Here is a 22,041-nt window from a genome sequence, read left to right as displayed (position 1 = left end):
AAAACAGAACAGGCTACCCCAGGCAAAGGTCCTCCTCTCCCCACTCACAGCAACCACCCAGCGTGCTCCCAGCAGCTCCGGCCCCTGGCAGTCCTCAGCAGGAGTCCTTAGCAGAAAGTCCTGCTCCCAGCAGCTCCGGCTGCTGGCAGTGCTCAGCAGGGGTCCTAACTAGAAAAAAAAAAAGGCAACCGCCGCCAACTGCCAACCGCAGGGCCGTTAGCTCAGCTTTTCACTTTCTCTTGCTCTGCTATGTCAGCACGTCCATGGGGCATGGGAGATCTTTAAATCCCATAACCCTTACACTCCCCCACAGTGTAGGGGACCGATAAGAGAAAGAGGAAGTTCTATTTTAACCACCACCTGTCAAAGATACACAGACACAAATTTTACATTAAGACACAAGAACTCTTACTTTGCACAGAACAATTAATTAAATACAAAAGACTTTTCTTTCCATGCAGAAACAAAAAGAACAGGATCAGAAAATAGACAACAGAAGCAGGATGCTACCGGGAGCCCCAAGAATTATGGAACCCCTATGTGGTACACCGCAGTGCACCAGAAGTGGGATACCACTGGGAGTCTCAAGAGTTATGGAGCCCGATGTGGTACACCGAAGTGCACCAATGAGCAGCCCGGAAAACAAAACCGCCGAGAAGTTTGAGGTCCCTGGGTGGGGGGGTATATTGACCAAGGAATCAGAAGCTCCCGGGAGCCCCAAGAATTATGGAACCCCTGTGTGGTACACCGTAGTGCACCAGTGAGTGGACCCGAGGGTCAACACTCTGCCACATCTGGCCCCGTCCCCTTCCACTCACAAATTCAAAGGATAGACAGAAAATGAATTCACAGAAAGGAAGGAGCAAATAAAAAGGGAAACACTCACTGATACTCACAGACACTCACCTCCAGAAGATTTTTCAGATCCACTGTAAGCCAAATAAAGTCAGGTCAGTGTCAGACAGGCAGACAAGTCCTGGCCTGTTTCAAACTCCAGAGCCCTGGAAACAATCCAGATGCTGGCTTCTCTTAAGAATAGAATGGTCAGGGACACCTACCAGCCAAGGCTGATAGCTTAATCAAGCCCAGATCTTGAAGGGGTGGTCTAGGGCCCCCAAAAAGGCTTCTAGGACCCCCAGTATATACCTGGGGCCTCCAAAAATGTTATACAGAGAATAAGAGCGAACCAGGAACTGGGTTCAAGGTAAATTTCAGTGTGGATTTACTAATTAAGTTCATGACTGCCTGGAGTATACACTCAATTAGGCAGTCCTGAATTGGGGTACACACAGTGCTTATAAAGGCTAAAACCACAAATACCACTATCGGGGAGGGGAGCTAGCATAAACAATAATGTAGAGAAGCCAAGAATTGCCATTGGTTAGATCTATAGCTCAGGGCTAATGACACAAGGGAACAAGGTTGTAACTTTCCTGGAATAAGGGGGTCCCTCCTAGAACAGGGAAGAGGGTTGTTGGGTAATGGGGACAGTCGGGTCATGTTCTGAGCACAGGGTAGAGGGACATTGGGTAATGGGGACAGGCTAGGGTCATGTTCTGAATACAGTGTGGTCTCTTCTTAAGATAAACTTTAGATAAGCTTGTACCATAACCCCAGGACTGACCCTTGTACATAGTGATAATATACAGAATGCTAATTCAGGAAGAAGGGGGTTATGGGACTATGCCTTGGGCAATGCCCAGGACTATGCCTTAAGCTGCTTCAAGCTATTACAGTATAGGATAGAGACAAAGACAAATATAAAGGGGCTTAATGGTGGGCTTCAAATCAGGAGATGTGTGGTTTGGGTTTGGGCACAACAGTTCCAGTCACCTTTTTCTGTTTATTTTTTCCTAATTGTAGGTGAATGACCATCCTATGATGAAGACATCGAGGCTTCAAGATGACTTTGGAGTTAGAGAGTAATGACTCCTTCTTGGTAGAGTTTATGGGCATCCAGGGTACAAGTCCCTCAAAACTACTGTCGGGTTCTTGGAGAAAATACTTGTCAATTAGAGCATGGGCCCAAGTTTGACAGAAGATGTGAAATTTGAGGGAGACAGTGCAGAACTGAAGTGAAATGGAAGATGCCTGATCAGTAGCCCTGCAAATGGTTTCATTTTCAGTTGGTTTTAAGGATCAAACTGCTGACAGAGTACAGCTGTGGTTATTATTGTTGCCTGGTTAAGTTTTTTTTCTATCAAACACACACTTGTGATCATTCTGGGTTTCATATTTCTTTTTGTGCACAAGAAATAAATAGCCGTCCCATTCCTGATTTAGGTTGTACATTGGGTAGTTAGAAGTAAGTCCCAACCTAAGCTCTAAGCAAATTTTCTCTAGTTTGCTGATTTGAGGGATATAATAAATCAGTGTGAGAAAAGGTTGCTTAATCTCTCTTATTAGAGACCAGACTCTGCCAGCACTGAGTCAGTTCCAGACTACATATAGAGAGCCAGAGAAGAGGTGATCCTCAGTGAGGGAAGAAATGTGTGCAGTGCTGTGGCTTTTGGGCCTAGTATTGACTATTTATTGTTAGACTTCATTCATTTAATGAAGGGTCCGCCATTGAAAGAGTGAGAGCACTGTCTCAAGAACTGGGTAACATGTAACAGTAAAGATTCCTGGGATGCTAAAGGGAAACACAAATCTTGGGGCTGGGAAGGGAATAATTATTTTTTTCCCAAGTTAATTAATTAATTTTTAGTTTTCAACATTCATTTCCATAAGATTTTGAGTTCTACATTTTCTCACCCTCCCTCCTCCCCCCCCTCCCCCAGGTAGCATGCAATCTGCTATAGGCCATACATATACATTCATGTGAAACCTATTTTCACATTATTCATGTTGTAAAGAAGAATTAGATGCAGTGGGAGAAACCATGAGAAAGAAGAAATAACCACAGAAGAGATGAAATGGTCTGCTTCGCTCTGCATTCAGACTCCCTAGCTCTCTCTCTGAACGTGGGCAGCATTTCCCAGCATGAGTCTTTTGGAATTGTCTTAGATCCTTGCATTGCTGAGAAGAGCCAAGTCTGTCAAAGTTAGTCATTGAATAATGGGGGTCTCACTGTGTGCAATGTTCTCCTGGTTCTGCTCACTTCACTCAGCATCAGTTCATATAAGTCTTTCCAGGTTTTTCTAAAGTCCTCCTGCTCATCATTTCTTATAGCACAATAGTATTCTATTACATTGGATCTCTTTAACTAAATGTCCCCTAGACATCTTGAAGTCAATATGAATTTATGAGCTTTCCCCCCAAGCCTGCCATCCTCTGGTCACCTCTGCTCACACCCTAGGTTTCACCTTTGATGCTTCCGCTGTCTCAGCACCAGCCCTCACATCCAATCTCTCAATTTCCCATTTGTAACTTTTGAGTTTCACCCTCCTCTCCTCTGACACTGCCACCACCTTGGTGCAATATCTTGGAGCTCTGCAAAATTGGTCTCTTTGCCTCAAGGCTCTCCCTAACTCCAGGTGGTTCTCTATTCAGATGTCAAAGCTATTTCCCTGAAGTTGAGGTCTGATTATGTCCCCTGCCCATTCATTCGACTCCAGTGGCTCCCTATCACCTCAGAATCAAATAGGAAACCCTCTGTCTGGCCCTCAGAGCCCTTCATGACCATCATGACCTTTTCCAACCTGCCCCCCCCCCCCAGCTGGTACCTTCCTCCCAGACTGTCTCTAACTTGTCCTGTTTGTATCTCACTCAGGCACAGTTGCTTGTCTCCTCCCTTAGACTGTGAGCTTCTTTTGTATCCTCGGTGCTTGGCACGGTGCCTAGCACATAGTAGGTGCTTAACAAATGCTATTGACAGACATTCCATTAATACACATGAATGCTCATCGACTGATGAAAAGATGGAAATGCTGAGACTTCAGAATGCTGCTGCTGTCGTCCAGAGCATTGGAAAGCTTTGGGGGAGCCAGTCTGTGCTTTAAGAGTCATGCCTCATGTGTGAAGGAAGGACAGCACTGGAGAGTTTCATCCCCCTCACTCACCTTGCCCCATACCCATTAGGGGAAGTTGAACTGTTTCCAGTCTCAAAGGATAGTGGATTTTCCTGTGGAGAATGTGGAAGAGAAGGTAGCCTGGGCTTTGGAAAGAAAGCCTCCCTGGCACAATGGCCGATAATACGAGTTCACAATTATTCAGTTTTAAGGTCTGCAAGGTATTTCAGACATTACCTGATTTCATCTATTGTTGGGAATAAGTAAGCCCCTCCCTCCTCCCCACCCACCCAGAAGCTGGGTTAGGTTTATATGGGTCTGGTGCTTGGTCGCTGCTTGTGTATGATCTACATGAACACGAACACACGCATACATTGCTGTCTTTTCAGGGTTGGGGTCAGGGCAGAACTAGAAAATAGCACAGGGTGCAGAGGGGCACTTTTAGCTCAGGCAGGATTCTCCCTGGCCAAGATCTATACTCCTAGAGCAACTCCAAGGAGAGTGTTTCAATCACTCCAGTCCTAAGGCTTGAGGGGACGTAAGGCAAGAGGATTTTGGATCCCTGGGTGTGGTGCTTCAGGGTGGAAAAGAGACCTCATGGAGATGCCTGAGGAGAAAGATCAGAAGTCACTCGAGGGCTTCCAGGAATTGTTTGGCACCCTCAGGCAGTGACATTCCAGTTTATGCCGAACATTCCCCAGCCAGAAACTGACACCTTACTGACCCATGAATGGGCAGAGCCCTCAGGCTGGTCCCTGTATAGAGCAGAAGCAGGGCTTTGGATCCCAGACTCTGGAGCTGCTAGTCTTGGGGAGACCCTCTGGTCAGGACCCCAAAGCCTCTTATCCTTACTTTCTTAGGGACCACTGTGTTCTTGTTAAATTCCCATGGCCCCGCATTCACAAAGGGTTGGGTCATGAGTAGGGGTGTCTGGGTCATTTCTCTGGAAAACAGAGGGTGGGGTTGGAACTGAAGGGCCAAGGGCAGGGATAGGAACTGGGGAGCTGGGGTGGGGGTTGCACAGGCTGGCAGGTAACTGCAAGTCTGGGAGGGCCAGAAGAGAGGACTTGAAGGCCATGAGGCAGTCACAAAGAGGCTGGGCTTGAGGATCAGTCCCAGCAGCAGCAGCCATGGTCAACCACAGTTTTGACAAGAGTTTGGTCCCTTCTGGTGCTTTTTAAGCCCTGTGACTCACAGCTGCCTGGGCAGCTAGCATCCTTTATCCAGGATTTGTACTCATTGAAGACTAGACCCCATCCCTGTCATTTTATCTGGGTGAAAATAGGGAGCCAGTATAAGGCTTTGAAGGCTTGAGTGCCATTGGGATGGCCCCTCCAGGCCCTTCATTGCTATTGTCAGGTGGTAGCAGAAGGCTGTCCAGGTGACAATAATTGGGAGACTGGCATTTTGTCCTCTAGTCTCCTCCCCACTCCCATCTCTACAAATGATACCCATGTCCCCTCAGAGCTGGTCATACCGAGAGACTTCCAGGAGATGCCTTGGATAGGTTGTCCACCATTAGCCCTAGCTTGAGGGGCAAAGGATCACAGCCCGAGGCTGTCTGTGTGTAGGTGAGGAAGGTAGGTCACTACTCATGCAGCATGTATGGCTGTGTCCCCCAAGTGTCTTGTGAAGGCCATAGGGAGGATGGTTACAAGGCTCATGAGATTCTCTTCAGTCAGAGGGGCTCTGAGCAGTGAGGATGCTTCCAGGAGATTTGTCTTTAAGCTTCTGTCTGCTCCTCCATGACTGAGCTCGGTCCTCGTGGAAGCTGCTCATCAATGGGTATGTCTTGGGGCTGTATCCCCAGAGGCAGAGAAGGAAAGCCTGGGGGGGGGGGGGGGGCTGCTGTGAACAGACTCCTTAGGGAAGGACTTGGTTCCAACACTGGGGTCAGCAGAATTCCCTCCAGCCCAGTAGATGAAATTGAAGCAGGTACCAGAAAGGTGCTATGAAAGGCACCAGAGGCAAAGTACTTCTGTGCTAAATTAAGTGAATTTGAAGACACGCCTGTCCTCTAAGCCATTTACAAGGTATGAGGAAGTTCTCTCCAGTGGATGGAGAGAAGCTGTTGGCCATTGGCTGGTGAGACTGGTCACGCCAACCTTGGGGCACATAGCTTGCTTCTCCATAGTGCTGTGCCTGGCAGCCTCCTACTTTAGAGGGCAGGAACTCTCTTTTCCCATTCTTTGCAACCCCTGGAGTAGGTGCAGTGCCTACCACACAGTAGGTATTTAATAAATGCTTCTTTGCCGATTGAGTCGTGTGACGACACCACAAGACCGGTAATGACACTGGGTGCCTGCGGTGACAGGGGGACAAGTTGGCTGGCTATGTCTATTCCATTTGTATGGTCCCTAGTTCTAGTGAACTCTGGGGGCTGGCTTGCTTTTCTCACTCATGCTGTTTGTGTTGGGGGAGAATGTGCCTGGGGGGATGCAGAGTTACTATTTTTTCTATGCTTCTTGGTAAAGCCATTCTTTACCTGGCTTACATTGTACATGGGGTATCTTTCTACTCCTTCTGAGGACACTCCTTGGACATGAGTCAAAGCTAAGATTGAAGTAATTTCTCTAGGTGCATTGAGGTAGGGGTTCAATAAAGAAATGAAACAAGACATCTTTCTGTGGAGGTCAGGCTCCCCTACGACTAAGGCCATGCCCAGGTATGTGATTTCAGAGCTGAGGGAGCCCCACAATGGACAATAACAGGATGCAGCATCCCAGCCCCTTGGACCTAGCAGCTGTTATTAGATAAGCATATATGGAATACACAAATTGAATTGTGTAATTGAATACAAGGCAATTTTAGGAGGGAAGACAGTACTTGGGGGAGGGAAAGGAGGAATCAGGAGAGACTTCCTGTGCTGGGTGTTGCATGAGGAGACCAGGGGTGCCAAGAGGCAGAGGTGAGGAGGGAGGCCCTTCCAGGCATGGGGGACAGTCAGTTGAAAGTCAAGTAGATGGTGGTAAAGTGGCAAATTAGGTTAGTCTGGCTGCTTTCCAGAATATGTGGGCATTAGAAAGTGTTGGAAGACTGGAAAGCTGTGAAGGGGCACATAGGGAAGAGCTTTAAGTGCCTAACAGAGGCAGGTTTTCTTTTTGATCCCAGAGGTGCTAAGGGCCCCTGGAGTTCATTCACCCTTGAGGAAAAGCCCTTTGACTGTTTTGTGGAGGGTGGGGAGGGGTGGGGAGAGATTGAAAGTAGATGAATCAGTGCAGCAGACATAGGAGGGGTGACGAGGGCCTGAACAGGGGTGATGGCTGTGTGAGTGGAGAGAACAGGACACAGACAAGCAATTTGATGGGGAGAGAAATGGAAAGGTTTTGCAGCTGGCTTTGCAGTGCTAGGACCTATATTAAAATGTTGTCTCTGATGTTATTAGGATTATTACTTGTGGGACCTCGAGCAAATAATTTAACTTCTTTGTGCCTCAGTTTCCTCATCTGGAAAATAAGGTGGGTTGGACTAGAAAACCCCCAAGATCCCTTCTACCTGGAGATCTGAGAAACTGTGGTCCTGTGAAAATCTGTTGAAATGAATCTTCAGTGGGGAGTTCCTGGGGGAGAGCATTTGCCCCCTCCAGTCAGCCCTTTGAGGAGCCACCAAAGCTGACTGCTTCTCTTCTCTCTGGGAGCCTGCCCTGGCATGGATCCAGAATAAAGAACCTCTCAGCTCCCCTGGTGCTGGTCCTTCATTGGGCCATGTGTCTGTATCCCAGTGTATGGGGGCATATGCAGTGTAGATATGTATAGGCATGCATATATACACATGCATACAGATAGATACATGTAGATGTTGGTGTCACCATGTATCTTTCTGATAATATGAGCTCCTGGGGGACACTGGATGGGGCTGCAGTCCCCCTCTAACCACATGGGGCCCTCCCTCCAGGGGAGATAGTGGGTATCTTCTTCTCTGAGAGGAGCAAAGGTCTTTATTGGTGATAGGAAAAGGCTTATTTTTGAGTGTGGAAGGCACAGGTAAGCGTGGGAGGCCTGACTGTGTCAGACCAGTGTGAACTGTTACCTTGAGTCGATAGGGTGGGACACACCAAGGAGAATGATTCAATTCTCTTTAATACATAGATTAGCAATCCTATCTGCTTGTAGGGAACATCCAGCAACCTAAGCCTGTGACCCCAAGTCTGCCCCTGGGCTCCCCACCCTCTCTAGTTTTGTCCCAGGGAAGGCAATGGCTCCAAATGAGATCATATAAGTAAAAGATCTGGGACAAATATGGTGATTACAGAGACTTAAGAAGGAATGAACCAATTCCTGCAGTCTCTCTTTCTTCCCACTAACAATGAAGTAATTATGAAATCAACAGCCAGTTCCCAGGGCCATAGAGCAGGAATTGCTTATAAGTATACCTAAGAAATTCCATGATGTCTTTGGGAACTCTGCAGAGCAAAGCATGCTGTCTAAAGTGCCAGGTGGGGGGTGAGTCCATCTTCTGCCCTTGTCAGACCACATCTGGTGTATTATGGTCATCTCTGGGACCCCATTTTCAGAAGAGCGTTGGTAAGCTACAGAGCAGACGGAGGAGGATGAGGGTTCTACAGATGTGTCCTATGTGGTCTGAGTAAAGACATTAGGGAACTGAATCTGGAGAAAAACCAAGGGGGCATGACAGCCACCAGGACAGGCACTTCAAGTGTAGGAAAGGACAAACAGTACATTTCAAAAGGGGGAGAGGGTGGATCCTGCTTACCAGAGGCCTCATGGGCAATATTCAAGAGTGGAGAATTAAGGAGAGGGTCAGTGAACAACTGGGAAAGGAGTGGAAGCTGTCAGCAGCCAGCATGACCTAAGAAAGCATTGACCATGCCAAAGTAACCCTGGTTTGGGTTTGGGTTTTCACAGGGTAACTAGCCAGGCAATTCATGGTAATACTGCAGATATGAATGACCTAGGTTTGAGCAAAGCACTTGACAGTCTCTGGTGCTCCTCTTGTGGGAAGGAAGAAGGGTTATCCTCATTAGTTAGCATTTTCTCTTGGATGGAGGGCTCCAGTGGGGTGCCTCAAGCATCGGTTTGACCCCGAGCCATTTAAAATTTTGATCAGTGATTTGCATAAAGGAACCATGATAGTTCAAAACCATCTTTTAATTTCTTTGGCCTGAGACTCATGGGCCTAATTTTTGGCAGACTGCCTCTGCTCTGGTCCCATTTCTTCCTGCTGCCATTTTCTGTAAACTTTCGTGTCCTATGCTGGAAATTCCCATGTCTTGTGTAGGATCACAGGGACTTACCAGTCCCTTCCTAGCATCTATCTGTAGCAACAGAGATAAGAAAATGGTTCTTGTCCTCTCCCTCAAGTCAGTGGATTGCCTTGGTGTGGAGGGGATGAAGAATCCAGGCATCCCACCCATGGACTAGAAGTAGAATTTAGCTGAACAGGTCAAGTCCAGGGGCGATCTTTGGAAGGGTCATCACTGGCTCCCATTCCTCCTCCTCCTGGGATCTTAAGACCATCATATCTGATAATCCTTCCCCATGTCCTCCAGGCCCACACTGGTTTGTATCCTTTCTGCTCTGGGGGCTGAGACCTAGAGATAGCTTTTATCTTGCCTATTCTCTTCCTTCTCCTACTCTCACCAAGACCCTGCCCTTGGGGGTTTTCTTGTATTTAAAGGACAGTTCTGGGGGAGAATTAACCTTTTCTGCTTTCCCCCTCCCCCTGGGGTAGAGTTAGGCAGCACTGCATTGTGGGTAGAGTCAGAAAATCAAGGTAAACGCTTCTGACACTACTTAGTGAGGGCCTGGTACATAGCACTTATTGCCTGTTGGCAGGCTTTTGGAGTCTCAGTTTCCCTTAGGGCTAGGTGGCCTCCCAGATCACTTCCAGCTCTGAATCTTTAGTCCCAAGTTAGAGAGTGTCAGGTTTGGCTTGGTGCAAGGAGATCCCAAGCAGAGTCACAGGAAGTGCTACCCAGGGAGGCAGCCCCCTTACCCTCAGTCCCGAAGCACAGGCTGGGAGGTGGGAGAGGGGCAGTCTCTTAGACCAGGGGCCCTTGGAGGTGGGAGAGGGGCAGTCTCTTAGGCTAGGGGCCCTTGTAGTTTGTCTTTTTCTTTCTTCACCTCTGACTCTTTGTGCTTTAATTGGATGTCACGGGGTCTCCAGGACATGCCTGCTGATTGATCCATCCTGTCAAGCCATCACCATCTTGATGAGATTGCTCTTCATACCCCTTTGTCAGCCAAGATTTCTTAATGAGCTGTCTAAATTTTGTGACCAGTTTTCTGGTCCTCAGTGAGAGGAAAGGCATGTGAATGGGTAATGTAAAAATCCCATCCACTCACTCCTGGTGAGTTGTAGCTTGCCTTGGGTCAGGTTGGGGGATACAGGGAGCATGTGTCTGTGGTGGACTTGTCCACCCAGGACAGGAACAACACAGCTTCTCATCCCTGGGGTCAGGAAGCACCATGGCCCTCTGAATATTAGGACCCAGGGAGGGAGATATACTGGACACTGCCTCAAGGCAGGGATGAGGGGGAGGGGGCAGAGACCTCGGAGTTTAGAGAGGTAGGTTCCAGGAACTCATTTGGAAGTGTGGCTGGGCTAGAAGGGATGTAGGTGTCTGAGGATAGTGATTCCTGCTAACTAGGTCCTTGGGTCATTTGTTTCTCCCTGACAAAGGAGTTCAAATGCTTTCAACAACCTCTACATTTCAACACTGTGGTTTCAGGCACCCAGTCCTAATGAGGAATAAATTTGGGTTCCCATGATAGGGGATGGTGAAGCCTCACCTTCCCTTTACCTAACCAAGGGGCAGGAAGGTTAAACTGAATTAAAGCCTCTATATGCAATAAACCAGTCTAGGACCTGGCTGCTCCAAGAAATTCTGGGACCTTCCCTCCCTCCCTCCTCCCTTCTCTTCTTCCCTCCCAAGGCTATTCCCATCCCACAGGGTGGCAGCCTGTTTCATTGGCAGGGGCAGGGGGGCAGCTGCGGCTGGGTGGGGGCTGAGGGAAGTGAAGACGCCCCATGAGCTGAGGCCTAGATCTCCACGGGTCCTGTATCCAGCCTCTCTCCCCCCTCCCCCAACTCTTCCTCATCTCCCAGGGCCCTCAGGAGAACAGCCTTGAGGGGCTCCCGGAATCTCCTGTGCCTGAGGCTACCTACGCAGTAGTAGATGAGGGGTTTGGCGGAGCTGTTTACGCAGGCCATCAGAATACTGACGCAGTAGTAGTAGGCAGGGATGCCCAGCCAGTTGAGGGAGAGCCTGTAGATGCCAAAGGGAAGGCCACAGAAGAGGAACGTGAGGACCGTGAACAGAATGATCAGGTAGAACTTCTGGGGCCAGCAGCGCTGGGAGCCACACTCGACCCTGACCAGTAGGATCAGACTGGACACGCACATCGTGGTCAGGAGGAGGAAGAGAAAGGCCACCCGGGCCCAGCCGATGTGGCTGCACAGCGGCCCCGAGCTGCCCCCGGACAGCTCCCCGCAGGTACCATAGGACACGAAGTGCAGCACGAGGCAGAGGGCCCAGAGCAGGGCACACACGATGGCCGATGTGTGCGCGGGTCGGCGGCGGCCGTAGCACGCGGGCCCGAGGGTGGCGGCGCACTGCTCCGTGCTGATGGCCGCCAGGAGGCTCAGGCCCACGGTGTAGAAGAAGAAGCGCAGGGCCAGCAGGCTGTCGTAGACGTAGTGGGGGAAGCTGAAGTGGTGCTGGAGGGTCTCGGGGATGACGATCACCACGTGGCAGCAGAGGAAGAGGAAGTCGGCGCTGGCCAGGTCCAGGAGGTAGATGGAGAAGTTGTTCCGATGGATGCGGCTGCTGAGGAGCCACAGGACCACGCCGTTTCCAGCCAGCCCCACCAGCCCCACCAGCTCGGTGAGAGCAAGGATGACGCTGCTGAAGAGCAGCCCCTCGTCCTCGCTCTCGCTCGCGAAGAGACGCCGCATGGCCTCCGTCCGGTTCCCGTCACCACGATCCCAGGCTGAGAGCATGGGCAGCTGCTCTCCAGCGCCTGCGTCCACGCTCAGGAACCCTCGTTGGGACTCTGCTGCAACCCAACGTCCCTGTGAACACAAGGACAACAGGGAGATGCAGCAGGAGCTCTGGGTGGGGTGGGGCTGGACTCCTGCCACAGCCCCAGACCTCGCCCATGCCCAGGGGACAGAAGGCAGGGGTCTCAGCTGTAAGCTACATGGGGACCAAGGAGCCCTTTCTCCACGGAAGCACTCTGCATCCCCTCTATGACGCAATTGCCTGGAATGACCACCCCATTCACTTTCCAAGGCAGCAGAGGACAAAGACTGGTCACCAGGTGTTACCTCTAATTGCAGAAGGCTGGAGAGACACAGCTCTCCTTGGAAGTTAATGCATGGAAAAGCTGAAAGTGCTTTTAATAAGCAGCCCAGAGAAGCTTCTCTCAGCTGGGAACTGGGCTGGGACTTTGGGGCACCATTTCTCAGACAGGGATGCATTTTGGTTTTCTGGGATGCAGATTACGATTAAAATTGGGAATCACCGGGGAAATGAGAATTTCACTTTAGAGCCATTTGGGTACTGGCTTTTAGGAGGAAAGCTGTGCAATCATTGTTTGGTGGTCCTCAGTGGGCTAGGAAGGCACCACCCTCTGAAAGAGATATTTGCTTACTCCAGCCTTTTCTCTCCTTTTCAATTTCCTGAGTTTTCTATCAGTAGGTAGAATGGGCTCTTTTTGGGGTAGAGGAGGAAGGAGGCTTTTGTTGCTTGACCTTCAGGGTTGACTCATCCTCTGGCTATGATCTAGGACCACCGCACTTCTCTGACCTGGCAGTTACCTGGGGAATGAGGGGTGGCATGCTTGGACACCCCAAAGTTTCCTTTTCCTTTACCCCAACCATAGTCATACCCTGCACTCTCTGACTCTTCCAAACCTCAAGCAAGCCTGTAGATTGGACCATGGATATACCCTTGTGTAGTTAGGGCCTTGTGGGGAGAGGAAGATATTTATCAAAATGAGTAAATCTATGAGTTTTCATGCTCCCCTTACCCAGTCTGGTGTCAGAGAAAGCTTAAGCTCCATGTTTCAGGAACTTCTTTCTAAGTCCCCTTGCTACCTCATCCCCCAGTTCCTCCCAGGTCCTCAGGCCTATTCTCCCTTTGCTCTCTGAGCAGTCTGTCCACTCCATCTCCCAGGGCCTTGTCAATGACTTAATAATGTCCCTTGAGGAAGTCCTACTCCAGCTGACCCCATCTGTGACTGAGTACGGAAGCCTGGATCTGGCACCAACAAATCTCAGAAGGTCTGAGGTGGAACGGACCTCAGAGACCTTGCCTACCAGCCTGTAAAGTGGACAGTGTCCCCTTATCAGCACCCAAGTGAATTCGGGAGCAAGGACATTTAAGTACCCTGAGTTGAAAAGCAGGATCATTAGAACCGGCATTTTTGCCTCTTCAGGCCCCAGCCAAAAGGGAGGTGGTTGAGAAATGTTCTCTGAGTTGTGGTGAATTGTAAATGAGGAGGACCTCCTTCCCTCTCTCCCTCCCTCCTCTTTCTCCCCCTTCCCTCCATCCCTCCTTCCCTCTGTCCATCCCTCCCTCCTTCCCTCCCTCACTCTCTCTTTCCCTTCTTCCCTCCTTCCTTCCTTCCCTCCCTCCTCTCTCCCCCTTCCCTCCCTCCCTCCTTCCCTCCCTTCTTCTTTCCTTCTTTCCCTCCCTTCCTCCCTCTCTCCCTCCTTTCTTCTCTCTCTCCTTTCCCTGCTCCTGGTTTTTTGGAGACCTCCAGAGGATGTGCTCCACCACCTCCAGAGGCAGCTTATTATCCTTTCAGATACCCCTCATTTTAATTTCTTATTTCAGAGGAACTGGATTCAAATCCTGACTATGCTTTTTATAGTCAATATAAATGTTGGGAACATCCTTCCCCTCCCAGGGCCACAGACTGGTCCTCTATAAAGTAAATGAGCTTAGAGTAGATAATATCTAAGGCACACTCCACACTGAGGACCTATGATTCTATTCTTCCAACCCTAATGGTGCTTGATCTCTCCCAAAGATTCTGCCTCCCTTCTCCCTCAGTCCAAAGCTCTTAGCCCCTTAGGACTGCTCTACCTGGTGCTGGCCTCCCTCCCATCCATGGGAGAGGGGAGGGCTGGAATTGCAGGTCAGGGAGGGGCCTAATGCACTAACCATCAGACCTCCCCTTAAGGGAATGTGAATGGGGGAGACCCAAGAAAGGGTAGGGAAAAGGAGACAGTGAAGGGCAGGACAGATGGATAAAGAGAGAAACTGGGACACCCCCAGGGCAGGGCTCATTGGCTCCCCTCCCCCACCTCCCCTGCCCCCCAGTGTGGGCTGCACCATCAGCTCAGCAGCCTGAGTTGCAGGAAGGACCCAATCCTGAGCAGTAACAAAAGGTCTACATTCAAGGAACCCTGGAATTGGGGGATGGTTGAGGTGAGGAGAAAACTAAAAAAGGCTTCCTACTTGTGTATGGTGAAGCTGGGCACCATGTGTATGGAGGAAAAGAGAGAAGAGCTTGCCTACCCCTTGGGCAGTCAAGGATCCTAGGGAGCCTCTTCTGTCAGCCCAGTGACTTCGGGCAGCTCCCAGCTCTGTCTTGAGCTCCATCCACCTGTAGTAGGAAATCAGGAGGGAGAAACCAGGGGCCCCAGATTCCCTAAAGTTATGCCTGGAAACAGTCATTTCTTCCACCTTCCTTGGTGGTCTAAGGGAAGTGGGATCTGTTTCATCACCTGCCCTTTAGGGCAGTGGGGAGTACAGGGGATAGGGTAATGCCTGCCCAACGGCCTTTTACTGGGCCCATGGGGTAATGCCTGCCCAACGGCCTTTTACTGGGCCCATGGGGAGCAGCTGATCTTCATGTCCCCAGATCCTAGAACCCAAGGAAGTGAGCTCATGTTGCAGCATGAGGGATGCGGGATAGACCTAAGTCCAATTTAGAACAGCTGATGCTCTACATGGAGGTAAACATTGCTAGGACAAGTAGGGAAACCATCTAAAGGCTGCTCAGAGTAGAGGGGGATGTGGATAGGTGGGGTCCTGGTGGCAAGGGGATGGAAATGATCTCTCCCCCCAGCAGATCTTTTCTCTGGTGTCCTAACGCCCACTCTCTTCCTCCCAAATACTTCCCCCAGCAGAGAGGAGAAAGAATGGGAGACAGAAAGCTCTGGGGGTGACCCCCAACCTCCCCCCCCCCCCCCAAGAAGGGCTGTAGCTACGGACCGTTGCTTTCATTCTCACCTTCCTGGGTGCAGGGGGCTTTGAACTGCCAGCCCACACTGGGAGTTCCAGCTGCAGGCACCTCCTTCCCGGCCCAGCTGAGAGATGGGATCAGGGCGGCTCCCGGACAGCTGTTTCCTGGCTCCGGCATCCCCAGGCTGATGGGGAGTGGGGCAGGGGAGCGTCACGTGGTGTCGGTCCACTTGTCAGAGGCTCCAGTCCTGAGCTGCCTCGGTCTCCGCCTCCCAACTCCATTACCGCGGCCCGCACCACCGCCTTTCCAGAAGCGTCCTCTGTTGCTTCCAGCTAGCTCCCGAGGGGCCTAGAGGTGGAAGTAAGGCTTGGCTGGGGGAGTGGGGGGAGGAAGTCTGGGCAAACCTCCTGCCTGCCTTTGGAACAAACAACCCGTCAACGTCGCTCCCCTTTCTGGGCTCCAGGTCTCTCCGGCTCCTCATCACAGTCCTGTAATGGGGAAGGGGGAACCAGGCAGGCCGGCCCCAACATTCCCACATGAGGAAACTGAGGCACCGGTATGTGAAGGAGCTACCGAGTGTCTCCAAAGTCGAACCCAGGTTTCTCCTGGCCTCAGGCTCCCAGCAGTCATCTCTTAGAGGTCTCATCCCCAAGGATCCCAATTCCCGCTCCCCAACACGGCACAAGTGCCTCCTTTTAACCAAGTCAATGCAATTCGGGGCTCGCCGGGAAAATCTTGTTGGAAGCCGGGGGATAGCACAGGACTGCCACTATTCCAGACTAACCTTTTATGCTGGGGAACAAATTACTCCACCACATTCTGTTTTAGTAGCTCTGGTCCAAAGTTTGGGAGCTCCCTTTGGTCCTGAGAGGTCTTGCCCTGGCCTTCACAGCTGGGACTCCTGGTATAGGCATGGCGATTTTCTTTCTCTAATTTTTGTGCGGCTGCTTGGGCTGCTGCGGGCGGGGCGAGCTGCAAGCCATCCAGCACCGCTGTCTGCCTGCTCCCCCCTCCGCTGCTCCCTCCCCTTCTCCTCTGCCTGCTTCTCACCCCTCCTGTCCCCCCCCCCCCCCCCCCCTCTTCCCTCCCCCCACCTGCTCCCCACCCCCTCCCCCCCCTCCCCCGCCTGCTTCCCCCGGTCTGCTCCCTCCCCCTCCTGTTCCTCTTCTCCTCTGCCTGCTCCCCCTCCTCTCAGCTCACCCAATGTTTCTTAAGCACCTGACACGTGAAGGCCCGAATTGATCCCAGAGGCTCTAAAAGCACATCCCCAGCACTCCCTGCCTCTGACACTTGCTATCTGTCCCCTAACCTCTAGGAAGCCCGATTTCTCCAGGGGGGCGGGCTTGGTAGCAGTCTTCAGTCATTCAATGGAAGACAATTAGAGTTGTTCTTTGGGCCCGGGAGGGAAAAGCTGGGAGCAGTGGGGGATGTGAAAAGGTCGAATTAGCCTCCAGGCTTGGAAAAGCTCCCTGCTTCCCAGGTGGACTAAGCTGTGAGGGGCTCCGGGCAGGATTGGGGGCAGGGCTTCGAAAGCCCTTCTGGAACATGATGGATGATCCCTGGAGAAAGGGTTTCCCTTGCAAAAGTCCCTTTCAGCTCTGGTTCTGTGATCTGAAACCTGGCGAGGCTATGGACAGGCTCATATAATCCGGGCTGCAAGGTACTCTGGAGGTCGCCTACTCCCAGAAAAAGGCTTGGGCCTGAAGAAGGCAAACCACTTGCCCAAGGTTCATCCACTTGACCTAGCCCACCTTCAGCCCTCAGACTGCAGGAGCCACCCTCCCCATTCTGCTGCTTGTCAGCAGGAGAGAACTGGAGAAGCTTCCCAACATCGCCCAGGCTGGGGTTGGATTTGGGAGCACAGGGAGCAGTAAGTCACTCTTTAGTATGAAGACACTGCCAGCAGCATCTTCCTTGCTCTTGGGCCTTGACTTTGAGCCTATACTAATTAGAAGAAATTTAATATGAATGAATCCATAAATCAAGAAAGCACAAACTTTTATTAAGAGTGTGTGTCCTGGGGAGTGGAGCCAAGATGGCAGAAGGAAAATCAGCCAAGCAAGAAAACTCCTCGAGCTCCCCCAATAACCACCTCAAATACCTATAAAAATGACTTAACAAACTTTAGGGCTAAAGAACACACAAAGTAACAGAGAGAAACAAACCTCCCACTGAAGGCAGCCTGGCAGGCTGGCAGGAAGGGCTCATCACAGGGTGCTTCGAGCAGAGCCCAACCCCCTCCCCCCCGCCCCCATCCCCTGGTTTTAGCCTCAAGGCAGCTGGACCATCCAGGCTGAAGATACCAGGAGAGTAGATCACCAGCAACTCTCCAGCAGCTGTGCTGGTTTTCAGAATTATCAACCCATAAATGCCAAGGACAAAGTGAGAGTTCAGCATAGACTTTGGGAACAGGGAGTCCTGGAGTGCAGTCTAGCCTCTGCCCCATGGAGGGAGAAGTGGCTGATGTGATAGGCATGGCTGCTTCAGGGCTCCTGGCCTGCAGATTGTAAGGGGAACAAGCAACCAACCTGAGGGGTAATCACTCTTGCTTTAACCTTCTTGGATCTGGATTGCTGTCTAGGGTGGAGGTCCTGGGTTGTGTGAGCAGGTGCCAGAGCCTGTGGAGGCTTCTGAGAGGGCACCCAACTAATAGCTCTGGCAGCTGTGAAAACCCCAGCAATTTGGGACAAAATTCTCCTCTCTGGAAGCAGAGTTCTACTGTGGAAAAAACTCACAAATTAGGTAATTGAGTGGCAACATGAGCAAGCAAAGGAAGCAAAGCAAGCACAGCAATCATATTCCTTTTTTGGGGACAAAAAGTATCAAAGCATAGAATGGGAGGAAGACAATGAAGACAGAATTCCTGCACCAAAAGCTTCCAAGAAAAATATGAATTGGTTACAGGCCATAGAGGAGCTTAAGAAGGATTTTGAAAACTAAATGAGAGAAATGGAGGGAAAATTGGGAAGAGAAATGATAATTATGCAATAAAATCATGAAAAGACAGTCAACAACATGACTGGAGAAAATAACACCTTAAAAAATAGACTAACAAGTGACAAAAGAGGCTCAAAAAGCCAAAGAGGAGAAGAATGCCTTAAAAAGCGAAATTTGCCTGATGTAAAAAGAATTTCAAAAGCTCACTGAAGAGAATAATTCCTTCAGAATCACACTGGAGCAAATGGAAGCTAGTGACTTTATGAGAAATTAAGATACTATTAAACAGATCCAAACAAATGAAAAAATAGAAGGCAATGTGAAATATCTCATTGGAAAAACCACTGAACTGGAAAATAGATCTAGAAGAGAAAATTAAAAAAAATTATTGGACTACCTGAAAGCCATGAAAAAAAAGAACCTAGAAATCATCCTTCAAGAAATTCTCAAGGAAAATTTCCCTGATGTGTTAGAACCAGAGGGCAAAATAGAGGTTGAAAGAATCCACCAATCACCTCTTGAAAAAGATCTCAAAAAGAAAACTCCTAGGAATATCATAGCCAAATTCCAGAGTTCCCAGATTAAGGAGAAAATAGTACAAGCAGCCAAGAAGAAACAATTTGAATATTGTGGAAACACAATCAGGATAACACAGGATCTGGCAGCTTCTACATTGAGGGATCAAAAGTCTTGGAACATGATATTCCGGAGGTCAAAGGAGCTGGGATTAAAACCAAGAATCACCTACCCAGCAAAACTGAGTATCTTGTTTCAGGGGAAAATATAGCCATTCAATGAAATAGAGGACTTTCAAGCTTTCTTGATAAAAAACCAGAGTTGAATAGAAAATTAGACATTCAGGTACATGAAGCAAGAGAAGCATGAGAAGGTAAAAGAAAAGGGAAAAGAAATCATAAGGAACTTATCAAAGTTGAACTATTTACATTCGTACATGGAAAAATGATAATTGTAACTTAATGAAACTTTTCTCAGTATGAGAATAGTTTAAGGGAATATAAATGTATACATACATATATGTGTATATAGGAGGGTATATGGGCATATGAATATATATGAGTGTGTGTATATATGTATACATAGAGGGCACAGGACCAATTGAATAGGAAGGGATGATATTTAAAAGGTGAAATTGAGAGGTGAGAGAGGAATATAATGAGAGAAGATTGGGAGAGAGAGAATGGGGTCAATTATCTCAAATAGAAGAGGTAAGGGAAAACTGTTACAATGGAGGGGAAGAACAGGAAGGCAAAAGGGAATGGGTGAACCTTACTCTCATTGAATTTGGCTTAGGGAGGGAATGACATACATACTAAATAGGGTATCTCACTCTACAGAAGAGTGTGGGGGAAGGGGATGAGATGGAGGATGATGGAGGGGAGGGCAGGTTGGGGGGAGAGGGAAGTTAGAAGCACACACTTTTGAAAAGGGACAGGGTCAAAGTAGAGAATAGAACAAGTCAGGAGTGGGAGAGCATGGAGGGAAATATAGTCAGTCTTTCACAATATGTGTACAACCTATATTGAATTGCCTATCTTCCCAGTAAGGGTGGGTGATGAGGGAGGAGGCGAGGAATCTGGAATTCAAAGTTTTAAAATCAAATGTTTAAAAAATATTATTATTATTATTATTTTACATGCAATTGGGAAATAAGATATACAGGCACTAGGGTATGGAGATCCATCTTATTCTACTGTAAAGTCAGAAGGGGTTTGGGGGAGGATATAGGAGAGAGCAGATTCGGGGAGGGGGTATACAGTTGGATCTCTGTCTTGGGGTGGTGGGTAGGGGAAAGACGGGGAGAAAATTTGTAACTCAAAATATCATGGAAATGAATGATGTAAACTAAAAATAAACATAAAATTAAATTGAAAAGTAAATTAAAAAATAAAAAAGAATGTGTGTCCTGCCAGGCACTGTGCTACACATTGATACAAAGAAAAAGCAGGAAGAGTCTCTGTCCTCCAGGAGCTTACTCTTGAAAGGTGAACCCAGCAGGTATCTATGGAAGTGAGTAGAGAATACATCAAATGAATGCAAAGCAATTTTTTTCCCTTTCGTTGTTGGTGGGAAAGGAGAGGTACCAGCTGCTGGGGAAGAGATCAGGAAAGGCTTCCTGTAGGAGGCATCACTGGAATGAAGTTTTAAAGGAAAGGAGGCCTTTGAAGTATTAGGGGAGCAATATCTACAGTTTGAGTTCATGAAGTAGGTAACTACTGACAATGTAAAAATTACAGAGGTAAAAACCTAGGTGTTATCATGCTTACATAGAGGTCAGGAGACAAAAAAATAAACCAGAACCCTGATTAGGATTCTAACTGGTTTCTTATTGATAAAATTGTATCAGAGACAGAGAATTGTCTTGCAAATTGTAATCTCACCGTACTTTTAGGCAATAAAAGTAAAAAAAAAAGTCAGATTCATAGTCCTATGCTTCCTTTGATGTCACAGAAGTTGAAGAAATTTAGTTAAATGATTCATAATCTCATTTATCCTCTCAGGAAACAAATCTAGTTAAACAGACCCTGCAATAAACTAAATCAGATTATAATAGATTAAGCTACATTTAGAAGGAAGGGATTTACATATCACAAAGATAACTAAGGCTTTGGGACATTTGGGATTCTTCTTCAAATAATTTACATCACCTTGACTCTCCCTTGGCTTCAATCTGGGGAATGTCAAAAAGTTTGACCTTAACACTATTATTCCATGAATCAGGTTTTGGTTAGATGAGGTTAAAACTACAGAACACAGGCTTTCAGTTAGCCAAAAGTTGCAGGAGGAATGACCTTGAATCTGAAATAAATTAATAAATAAAATAAGTAAATATAATAAAAACTAATTAATTAATGGAAGGGAACAAAAAATAAAAAAGGTCCCATCACATGTTTTTGATGTTTTGATCATAGAAAAGTCTGCAATATCTCTCTTTGATCACACACTTATTGTCTCATTTTCTTTCTTTCTTTTTTGGAGGGCAATTGGGGTTAAGTGACTTGCCCAGAGTCACACCGCTAGTAAGCGTGTCAGGTGTCAGAGTCCGGATTTGAACTCAGGTCCTCCTGACTCCAGGGCATGTGCTCTATTCACTGTGCAGCCTAGCTGCCCTGTCTCATTTTCTTCAATTGTAAAGTGAGAGTAATAATAACAACACTACCCTTGCAAGGTTGTTGTGAAGACCTAATACGTAAGGTCTTCCCACAGTGCCTGGCACATTATCATGCACTAGGTAAGTGCTTATCCCCTTCTCTGCCTTGAAATTTGGGAAGTGTCTCACATCCTGTAGGTTTCTTCTGTTGGGGGCTTGGCCATATCTCTCAATGTGTCAATCACATCACCAAATATGGGAGGAGGTGAGGACACAGCCAATCAGTGTTAGTGATTAAGATCTAATGGCTAAGGAAAGTTGGGAGCCATGAGCACCGCAGGACATGCCCTGCCTTGGTGACTGGTTGGTGCCCCCCTCCCCCCTGTCTCATGAGAGCACCTGCCTCCCAGGGATATTGCAAGGACTAAATGAGATGTTTGTAAAGTGCTCAGTACCTGGCATATTGTTTTTCAGTCATGTCCTGCTCTTCACAACTCCATTTGGTATTTTCTTGGCAAAAATACTGCAGTGGCTTGCTACTTCCTTTTCCAGCTCATTTTACATGTGAGGAGATCTGAGGAAAGATTCAAACAGATATTGTCCTGATTCCAGGGCCTGCAGTCTAACTATTGGGCAACCTAGGGACTTGGCATAGGGGAGCCTACTATTAGGTGCTCGTCTATCACTTAGAGTTTAAACCCTAGACACTAACATAAGGGATGGGGGGTGGGGGTGTCCTGGCTCCCCTCCCAGGGAGGGGGACTACATCTGGCCTTGGAGCCATACATACAGTTTCCTTGTATGAACATCATGTTCTTAGCCTCAGGATAATGTCTTTGAAGTGTTGGTGTGGGGGGTGTCCATTGCTCCACCTCCCAACCTCTCT

At 48.6% G+C, this 22,041-nt stretch overlaps 1 protein-coding gene across 1 annotated transcript; it reads right to left on the bottom strand.

Annotated features, from left to right (window-relative positions):
• Positions 1–8,807: 8,807 nt before the first annotated feature.
• On the bottom strand, positions 8,808–14,523 carry LOC138144708 (mas-related G-protein coupled receptor member E-like). Its single transcript, XM_069066104.1, has 2 exons — positions 14,440–14,523; positions 8,808–11,984 (listed from the first exon to the last, which is right to left on the bottom strand). The coding sequence occupies exons 1-2, from the start codon at positions 14,521–14,523 to the stop codon at positions 10,953–10,955; spliced, it is 1,116 nt and encodes a 371-aa protein (XP_068922205.1). The 3' UTR covers positions 8,808–10,952.
• Between the last annotated feature and the right edge of the window lie 7,518 nt (positions 14,524–22,041).

This window comes from Petaurus breviceps, unplaced genomic scaffold (assembly GCF_028583685.1).
Source record: "Petaurus breviceps papuanus isolate PSGF00001 unplaced genomic scaffold, PetGlider_PUasm1.0 90721, whole genome shotgun sequence".
NCBI classification, from domain to species: Eukaryota; Metazoa; Chordata; class Mammalia; order Diprotodontia; family Petauridae; genus Petaurus; species Petaurus breviceps.
Note: the sequence above shows the minus strand (reverse complement) of the source record. Positions and strands in the feature narration are given on the sequence as shown.